Below are 10,340 nucleotides of genomic sequence, written 5' to 3' on the forward strand. Positions count from 1 at the left end.
TAGGAAGCTGCCTTATCCCAGTATGACCATTTAATCTGGCTCAGTATTGTCTGGTCTGACTGGAAGTGGCTCTCCAGGGTTTCAGCCCTCACCTCTTAGGGCTCATCCATACTTCTGCCTGTGCCATGCCTAGAAAGCTGTTCTCTGCCTGACCCACACTTTCTGGGTATGGTTCCGAGCAGTTTTCTCCTTGCCCTGCTCCTTTCCGAGAGAAAACCTGCACTTTAGCAACAGACCAGAACAAATGTCAACTGGGAAATTTCTGTATTGCTGTTTGCTCTAATTGAGCGCTAAAGAACGGTTTCCCCCAGGGGAAAGCAGCAGGAGAAGAGGAAGTGTGCCTGGATAATATGCCTAACGTTTCTGTTGTTCTAAGGATCCTCCTGACACTTCCAGTGGCAAGTGGTGAACATATTTTCTCAAAGTTCAAACTTACAAAAACTTATATATGCTCAACAATGTCGCAAAAAGGGATGAGTTGGCTTGGCAACTATATCGACTGAACATGCCCAAGCATTAGCAGTTGACCTGAAGGAACTGGTGATAAAATTTGCAAAGGAAAAGGCATGCAAAGTGAGATTTTGATGTGCCTGAAATTGAAACTTTAAAGTCTTAAATTGCAACATCACTATTCACAAGATTATTCAAACTGATCTGTGTGCTAAAACACTTGAGAAAGATATACGTATTACTTATTATTGCAATTTAAGAAAAACTTAGCAGTTTTGAGTTCTGCGCTTTTCATTTTTTTCCTACAAGATATCTGTTTTTGAAAACAGTAGTTAGCAATCACTGTTGGTGTTGGTGGGGATTTGCAAGTAGTTAGCCTTGCCTGAGGCACAAAATAGCCTGGAACCAGCACTGCCCTGAGGAAATATGTCCTGCACTTACTGAGATATTTAAGTCCAGCAGTTTCACACTGGAAATTTCACGCTCTTTTGGTTTTCAGTTGAATAACGTTCACTTTCGGGTCAACAGCAAGGCGGCCTCCCCAAATACTAACTCTCTCTCGCCAACTTCATTCCCTTTTTGCCATGGGTGTAGGAAGGACTTTTTTGGGTGGTGGCAGGCTTTTGGTTGGGGGGTGGGGTCAGAACCTCATATTTGTATTGATTTACGGGTGGGGGGGGGAGGCAACTGCAACCCCTTCACCCCCACTTGGCTATGTCCATGCTTTTTGCTGGCTTTACATCTGCCCACTAAGGATAAGTGGGTCCTGACTCTAGCCCCCCATAGCTCATGCTTACAATAACGCCGATGGCACTTAACCAGGGCCGGATTTAGGTTTGATAAGGCCCTAAGCTACTGAAGGTAATGGGGCCCTTTCTATGTCCAGCTGTCCTTTGTCAACAACCAATTGTCTCTGTTTTTTGTGTTGAATATATGCGATGTGGTAATTTATGGACCTAATAGGTATCTAAAGTCATTTGCCCGTGTTGCCATGCAACCAGTCCAGCCAGAGTGTAGGCACCCTATATACAGAAATTAGCAAACCAGTGATATTTTAGGGAGCAGACTAGCAGGTGGGGCCCATTACATCACAGGAGCCTTCACAACACAAAACATTGTTGCTGTATGTAGGTCTTATTATATTTTTTATCTTATATTTTGGAAATGTAAAGCCAGTCCCCCCCCTTTTAATTTTTTGGGGGGCCCCTAAGAGAGCTATAGATTGTTTAGCTTATACGTATATCCGGCACTGCGGCTTAACGTGCAACGATATCCTTTTGTGGGTCTAACGACCCGCCGCCTCCAACGCTCCCCTCTTCCCTTCGCCTGTAGAACGAGCCGTGTTAGTGTGCTCGCGCTGGGGGGGGCAACAAACTACAACTCCCATGAAGCACCTGGGCCACGGAAGCGCGCGTCCCAGCAGTCGCTGCGCGCGGTGGCCGGAAGGAGACGAGTCCCGGGAAGGACACGTCGCCGCCGCCGCAGCTGCGTCGCGCGTAGCTCCGTGGGAGGCGAAATCAGTTCGAGATGGACGCGGTGGAGGTGACAGCAGCGCGCGAAGGGTCGCCTTCTCCTCAGGATGCTCCGCTGCCGCCCCAGGACTTGGCGAGGGCCCAGCTGCTCGTCTCGGTGGCCGTGGCCCTGCTCGTTCTCCTCGCCTCGTGTCTCCGTGAGTGCCGGCCTACTTTCGGTGGCAGGGAAGGCGAGCGCCACTGCCTGCGGGGGGAAGAGCTGCCTGCTCGCAGAGCCAGCCTCCCAGTCAGGCTCTGTGCATTTAAGAGCCGCGTGGCAGGCAGAAGTTAGTCAGGTGTAGCTTTCCGCATCGCTGCAGCTTCACGCTGGGAAAAGGCGCCTGCTGAGGAGCTGCCTGTCCTGCAGTTCTTATTAAAGACACCGAGCCTCTTAGGGATCCGAGATAGTCTTCTTTCATAGGAATTGCGCCTGCTCCGTAAGAAGACTCTTAACACAGAATGCATTGGTTCTTCTTTCCAAGAACTGCAGTTCATTTGCATGTTATAGAACCAAATTTAAAAGTGTGGACTGGAGTTGTAACATTTAGTGTCACAGTTATTATTAGTTGGTATTTCTGCCGTGTTTTAGTGTGTTCTAAAGGCTCTACGGGCATTGCGTTCCTGTAGGCCTTACAACAATCCCGTCAAGGGGGTTCATATTATTATTATCCTCATGTTGCTAAAGTGGGGCTGAAGATGTGTGAGACAGGTGGGCTGTGACTTGCATAAGCCCCCAGGAAGGGTTCATAGCAGAGGCAAGTTTCAAACTGGGGGTTGTTAGTTTGCCCTTTCTTGCCATGCCAGATAGAGAAGGAGGAGTTGGGCAGGGGTGTGTGCGTGGCTTTTATAAAATTTTGTAAGTTCTCTCAGTGCTTATACTGGTTGGAAGTTTAATACAAATGTTTACAATAAGTAAGTTAGTTAAGCAGGGCAATTCAAACCCCAGCTGGGCACCAGCCTGGAGCTGGGACGGCAATCAGGCCTGATGTCAATGAGTGACAGCTGTGGGGCCAGTAGGGGATCCAGTAGATCTCAAGCTACCTTATGGTAGGATGACTGAATTCTGTGGCAGCAGAGTGGCCCTGGTATCACCCTCCACATAGAGGCCAGTAAGGCTGGGTAGAGAAATACCTCTGCAAAATCCAAGGTGCCTCAAGCCTGGTGCAATTGGGGGGGGGGATTGTAGTTGTAGTCCCTCTCCCCTTCAGCTGGTCCCAACCAGGACACATGTGCTGTGATCATCTTTAATGTGCTATGCCTGAAATCACTTCCTTTATAAATCAGACAATAATGAATTTGCCCATGTTTTCTGTCATGACAAATCAGGTGCACCTTTGCTATATTGTATACTACTAAGATTGTAGTGTAAACAGAGTTACCAGACAGTAGGACCCATTGAACATAGTGGGGCTTACTTTTGAGTAAAACTGTACAAGTTAGGCAGCTACAAAGAAAGATAAAAGCAAACTTTACTGTGAAGTGTAATGTTATTTGTGTGGATGTATAAATGTGTTTGGCTGTTCTGAGAAATGAATTTCCTGTATCGGATATAGTAGAAATGTATACATCATTATGACCCCGAAATGTTTGCATCCTTTTTGTACAAAACTTAAAGCAGCATTAAGACTTAATTGGAGGAGGCATGTATTAAATAGCTTGTTTTAATGGTAGAAAATTAAGTTGCCTTGGGTATAAGCCTAAATACACTCCTCTAAGTTTTATCCTTCTTTCTAGTGATTTGGATATTTGTGCGGACCAGAAAGAGCAGTCGGAGAGCAGTGCTTCTGGTGGGTCTGTGTGACTCAGGGAAAACTCTTCTGTTTGTTAGGGTATGTGAATTCCTGTTTCAGTTTCTTTTGGACAGTTTCTCAGACCTGTACATTGTTGTCATGTTCCCGTTCTTTTTAATAAAGGAGAACTCCTTAGGTTGTTCCCTCTTGTTTTCAAAGCTGTCTGAGATGTAAGGTATGAAAAAATTAAATGTTTTCTGATTAGGTTTTTTGGCACTTCATTTTGTAAGGTAAAGTAGAAGCATGGAGTACTAACTTACACTGTTAAATTAGTTGTTAATGTAGCTCAGTAAGGTAAAGGGACCCCTGACCATTAGGTCCAGTCATGGACGACTCTGGGGTTGTGGCGCTCATCTCGCTTTAATGGCCGAGGGAGCCGGCGTTTGTCCGCAGACAGCTTCTGGGTCATGTGGCCAACATGACTAAGCCGCTTCTGGCAAACCAGAGCAGTGCACCGAAATGCTGTTTGCCTTCCTGCCACAGCGGTACCTATTTATCTACTTGCACTTTGATGTGCTTTCAAACTGCTAGGTTGGCAGGAGCAGGGACCAAGCAACGGGAGCTCACCCCATCACGGGGATTCAAACTGCCAACCTTCTAATCAGTAAGCCCTAGGCTCAGTGGTTTAGACCACAGCGCCACCCGCGTCCCATAGCTCAGTAGTAGGCAGCATATATGAGATGCAGATATATTTGTAAAAAAAATGTTTTGTCAAAGGTATCAGAGTATTTGTCATGGTATCTACTGATATATTCTGTTTCAGATTAGTTTTGTTGGATTAAATGGTTAGATTAAGATTCAAGGGACTATTTAAAAAAAATAAAAGTGGCTCTTTCCAACTTTCTGCTGTGGTTTAGACTATAGTCAAATCATTTTAATTAGTCTGTGAATATTTCACTTTCTCTTTCTTTTATTTTTCTTAGCTATTAACAGGTAATTTCCGAAATACACAGACTTCTATAACTGATAGCTCTGCCTTGTACAGAGTAAATAATGACAAGGTAAGAAGATGTAATGTTTTGTGTTCTGTCATGTTCCTAGAAATTGCATATAAAGTCATCAGGGCACATTCTTAAGAGGATATGATGCAGCAACCTTTCTAAAGCTGAGTGGGTCTGTGCCTTGGTGGAAACGCTATGTATGTTGCCTTTAATTCAGTGATAGAAGGGAAGCAGATGTAAAACTAATTTCTGTCTTTCAATACTGGCAATTTGTGTCTAAAGCAGAAGAAGCCAGTATGGTGCCATCCATATGTTGTTAGACTGCAACTCTGGCCATACTTGCTGGGGTTAGTGTGAGTCGTAATCCAACAACATCTTGAATACAAAATTAAATAAATTGGTTTATAACATTTATGTGAAAGACTATAAATATTTATATGAAAATGGTGCATTAAATATTTGGAACAAATAGAGATTGATAATGATTTAAACACAAGTAAGAGCATATGGATCCAAGCAGAATACAGTAGACTGATTGTTACCCTCAGGCTAAAAGAATCATGTCTCCCTCATTAAATGTTCATCAAAATATTTACTGCTTCTCCTACAGAGAACAAATGTGACATTGATTGACCTTCCAGGCCACGAGAGCTTGCGTCTTCAGTTCTTGGATAGGTTCAAGGCTGCAGCTAGGTAAGTATTGGAGAAATGGATATTTGTGCATTCAGGTTGTAGCCAAAAAGAGCTTTGATAGTGGTGTGCTGTATGCATTTGCTGTAATTAAACCTGGGCACCTATGGGTTGGGGGAGAATACTTGAGTCGCTACGTCTCCACTGTTCTTCCACAATCTGTATTTAGGTGCATGGTAGCTTTGGGGTCTGTTTTTCAAGTCTAGCTAGTCACACAGTCTGCAAGTGCTGGAGACTACTTGGGTGAACTGCTGAGAGTGTAACATCTGTGTGGTACCTCAGGTTAAGTACTTAATTCGTTCCGGAGGTCTGTTCTTAACCTGAAACTGTTCTTAACCTGAAGCACCACTTTAGCTAATGGGGCCTCCTGCTGCCACCGCGCCGCCAGAGCACGATTTCTGTTCTCATTCTGAAGCAAAGTTCTTAACCCGAGGTACTTTTTCTGGGTTAGCGGAGTCTGTAACCTGAAGCGTATGTAACCTGAGGTACCACTGTATTCTCTTTCTGCTAAAGTTGGTGAGAATGTGTAGAAATAGAATTGGGTAGGTGACAAACAGCAAAAATAGAAACAAAATTTAGAAAGAAAGGAGACGAACTGTGATGGGGCAAAGAGGGTAAAATAAAGAGGCAGCAAAGATGTGGGGCTACAGACGTGGTGCGGTGAGTGAAGATTTATTGTGAAATGACTTTGATATATTCTGTGGGAAACTATTCAGAGAGGCCTGCAATAGGGTAGAGAAATTGGTGCTTTCAGGAAATGGTGAAAGAATACACTGAATGAAAATTGTGCCTCAATTGTTTTCCCATGGATAATGTGCTAGTGTGGCCCTTGTGAGTTAGCAATAATGTAAAAGCAGCCCTTGAAGTAATTTTGAATCTTTCATCCCAGCACAGACAGTATCAAAGCTTGTGCTCAGAACAGAATTCCAGAGCTGCTTGCATGCAGTTAAACGTTCCATGGAGGCCATCTATTCACCGATGCTGCTAGCTGTAGAACTATGCCATACGAGACCATGCATAGCGTACTCTTTTTATTCCGCAGGGCAATTGTATTCGTTGTAGATAGTGTAGCATTCCAGCGGGAGATGAAAGATGTGGCTGAATTCCTGTACCAGCTCCTGATTGACAACGTAGTGCTGAAAAATGCACCTCCCCTGCTAATAGCCTGCAACAAGCAAGGTAGTGCATGTCTGTTTGGAATCAAAATCATGACTGTTGGTAGATTTTTACAGCGATTGGCATTTTCCCATGTCCTTTTTCTTGCCTAAGACATGGCGTATCTGTACATGTTTCTTTTATATGCCATCCAAATGAACCCATTGTACATTTCATTGGATAAATAACCAGGCTGCGCTATAAAAAAACCTCTACAGCCTGTAATCATCCAGCAGAGGGATCCTTTTACTTGCTGTTCCCAATCCCTGTTGTTATAGAATATAGCATTTATATTTGTTCAGTTGATTGTGACTGTGATAGGAGGTGACCATTTCATAGTCTGTTTATGAAGTAGTCCTATAATTTCATTATTGGCTAGCCTGGCTGTGCCAGGACTTACAGCTTTCCATCTGGCAATAACCAGGAAGAGAGCCTTTGTGTTGGTGCCCATATTCTGGAATTGTCTCTTCCCCAAAATAAGCCATGGTACCAATGCTATTACGGTTTCAGCATAATCTGAAACCTTTTGATTTGCTTTGGCTTTTGCTGGTTCTTGCCTACTAAAATAACTGAACCATGGCATCAACTTGTAATTTTATGAATATGGGGTGTGACGGCTCTCAAATTAAGGAAAAAATATGGATTGTGAGAATGCATGATAGTTTTTACTGCCATGTGTTTTCTTGCTTAACCTCGCTTTCAGTGACTTTTTGCTGACAAGGATTTTAAAAAGGTAGTTTCATTCTTTTCCTTGGAGCCTTCAGTTGTCTCTCACTCTGTCAGTTTCCCTTTATATAACTGCCAATGAGGCCTTTGTACAATGCACTTACGAATTCCCAGTAGCAAAAAACCAACAACAACAAAAAACCCTATAGCAAAATTGCAGGCTCCTTTTGTGTGTGAAATATTCAGTGCCAAATAACCCAAGGTTTTCCTTCCTTCCTTAGATGTTACAATGGCAAAATCTTCCAAACTCATACAGCAGCAGCTGGAGAGAGAACTGTAAGTTGAAAGGGTTGGTTTGTCAAATCTCATTCATGTGTATGTTGTATTGTCCAGAATTCTTGACTGCATCTGACATGACATCTCATACTTGTTATCCCCATATGCTCCACAGTTCATTGTAAAAGGATGACAGGAAGGAACACAGAGCCAATAATTTGCCATGTGAAATGAAATGTATACTAAGGACAGTTCTGACCATAGTTTCCAAACTGTTCAGATGCCTGAAGTGGCGGGGAGGGGATTGCTGAATGTAGAAATAAGTTTAATCAAATCAGTTCATGTGTATCACATATTTTTGAAATATTGCCATGATTCAGACATTTCACTAATAATTTTTAGTCAGGTAACAGATTAATTGCTGCCAGTTCCTCTCCTGTGTCCAGCAGGTGGCAGTAATATAACTTGGGTTGGTCAGTTTTAAATGTGATCCTGAAAATACATTTTCATCTTTAATTGACTAGGATTCTGCCTCTTAAAAGGGTGTAGGGCATTACACTGAGGGGGGCGGGGAAGAGTTCTCCCAGTCTCACAGGCCAGTTTCCCCCAATCCTGTTGTATCTCTCCCTCTTTACCAATTCACTGCATATGGTTTGCATTTTAGAAACTGAATGGTATAAAAAATACAAACTATATTATCACATTATTCAGTGTGGTAAAATAGAGCACCCCCAGAAAGAAGAATGTTGTTGTTGCCAGTTTAAAGTGGATATCTCTAAATAAGTGGTTTGCACACAATTTTAGCCTTGGCTTTTGCAGTCTTTTTTGTTTTTCTAAAGTTATTCTCTTCTCCAACAGCAATACCTTACGAGTGACCCTCTCAGCTGCCCCAAGCACATTGGAAAGCACAGGCTCTGGATCTGCCCCCCAGCTTGGGAAGAAGGGCAAGGAGTTTGACTTCTCCCAACTGCCCATGAAAGTGGAATTTGTTGAATGCAGTGCCAGAGGAGGCAAGGGAGAGGAGGGTAGTGCTGATATTGAAGACCTGGAAAAATGGCTAGGAAAAATTGCCTGAACCTGGGAAGGTAGCAAAGGCAACTGCTGGGAAAATGGTATGAATTGGAATGAAGTCTAATGCGTTGCCAGGAACAGCCGGGATGGGGTGAAAGTAGCACATGGAACTGCAATAAGGGCAAATTCATTCTGTGTTCTGCTCTGTTGTGGGCCATCTCTGCTTACCCTGTAGCAACCCATTCATTGTTACAGAATGCTCTGCTGGGATAACAGGGATCCTTCAGCAAAGTGCAGCCCCCTTTGCACTTTCCGTTCTCACTCCCTGCTTCAGTTTTCCCTGCTTCATCTTAATCAGAGAGTCTTTAAACGAGGATTCTATCTTTGGATGAAAGTTGCAAGATACTGTGGAGTTATTTCGAACTATCATTCCAAGACTGTAATTTCTCCACTTCTGGGTTGCCTTCATATTCTCACCTGAAATACTTGTGAATACCCACATTCCCATTCACACTTTTTTTGCTTGTCCCTTTCATTACCTGGGAAACATTACAATATTCAGGAGTGAATGGAACCTGCTCTTCTTACAGCATTGTGTTTGTGAAGGAAAGCTATGGGTTGCTAGTTAGATGCATCAGCAGGGGAGGACACTGCTTGCAATGCCTAGAATTGCTGTTCTCCTCCTAGGTTTGGGCATTGTGTTGTTTCTGCGAATAATTGTTGCTGAATAATTGTCGCACAAAGCCAGAAAACTCAAGTAGCCGGGGAAAATATTTTGGGTTCTACTTCCAAATAGTTTTTTCCCAGTCAGGGAGGACTGAAATGTGATGTGCTACATTTTGCTTGATTGGTATTACAGTGTTCGAAATGTGTTTCTGATGAACTACTCCCTATTCTTTGGCTGATCTGGCTGAGTCTTTCCCTTCTTAGATCTGGCAATCACTAAAGTAACCTTCTGCATAAACTTCACACCAAGGGAGTGTTGAGTGTGTAGCTTTTCAGTTCTGGATATGTTGTCCATGGGTGGACTGAAGCCTTCCCACAGTGCCCTAAGACCTGTCAGTATCTCAAGTATTGGGAAATATGTCTGACAAAAGAATTTTAACTATCCTGTGATATGTTAGGACAATTGTCAGAACTGCATAGCTGTGCTTGACTACTAAGCCAGGGATAGCGGTTCTGAATAATGTCCATGTGTAATAATGTGATTTGCTTTTTAACATATATTTTTTAAATAAAAGAAAGATGCTCAGGGTACCATGCCACAAACAGGGATGGGATGCCTGCATAAAATCTGAAAAGATTTTTACAGCTTATGACACTGTTGTTTCAATGGGATATGTGTGTCTATAACTGTCTAAATCCCACCCAACTACTGCTTCTGGATGCTTGTTTACTATATTCCCGTAGACATATGCCTATTCCTGCAGTGAATTTGCTGTAAAAACATTTCCATACTGTTTGGAACAGCCCTAATGCTTTAAGTGCATCTTGTATGTTCATTGTTAGTGGCTCAGCCGTCGTCATTGTGGATGGTATTGGAAATTGGTTTCATACTTGCGTGCAACTGAGTTTGGGACATTTGGACATGAAACAGCAGGATCCTGTCTGAAATCTAAGCTCTAGAATGGTGTTGGTATTGGTTTCTCTTGCTTTGACCCTTACAACCCTCTGCCAAGTCGATCCAGTAGTAAGAAATTCAGACCATGTACTGTGCTTGTCATTATGCCCATGGCTAAAGTTGCTGTCATGTATGTATTGGATTCAAGAGCTGCAAAGATGCAGGAATCCATCTCTTTTAAATTATTCTCTGCTGATACCTGTAAATAAAGATGTTTGACTAACTTTTG

At 43.1% G+C, this 10,340-nt stretch overlaps 1 protein-coding gene across 1 annotated transcript; it reads left to right on the forward strand.

Annotated features, from left to right (window-relative positions):
• The first annotated feature begins 1,890 nt into the window (after nucleotides 1–1,890).
• On the forward strand, nucleotides 1,891–10,334 carry SRPRB (SRP receptor subunit beta). The gene is made up of 7 exons (XM_081192752.1): nucleotides 1,891–2,119; nucleotides 3,696–3,790; nucleotides 4,675–4,752; nucleotides 5,303–5,385; nucleotides 6,425–6,561; nucleotides 7,485–7,539; nucleotides 8,338–10,334. Exons 1-7 carry the CDS (start codon nucleotides 1,978–1,980, stop codon nucleotides 8,552–8,554), a joined length of 807 nt encoding a protein of 268 aa, XP_081048878.1. The 5' UTR covers nucleotides 1,891–1,977; the 3' UTR covers nucleotides 8,555–10,334.
• Nucleotides 10,335–10,340: the final 6 nt, after the last annotated feature.

This window comes from Podarcis bocagei (assembly GCF_964188305.1).
Source record: "Podarcis bocagei genome assembly, chromosome: 4".
Taxonomy (NCBI): Eukaryota; Metazoa; Chordata; class Lepidosauria; order Squamata; family Lacertidae; genus Podarcis; species Podarcis bocagei.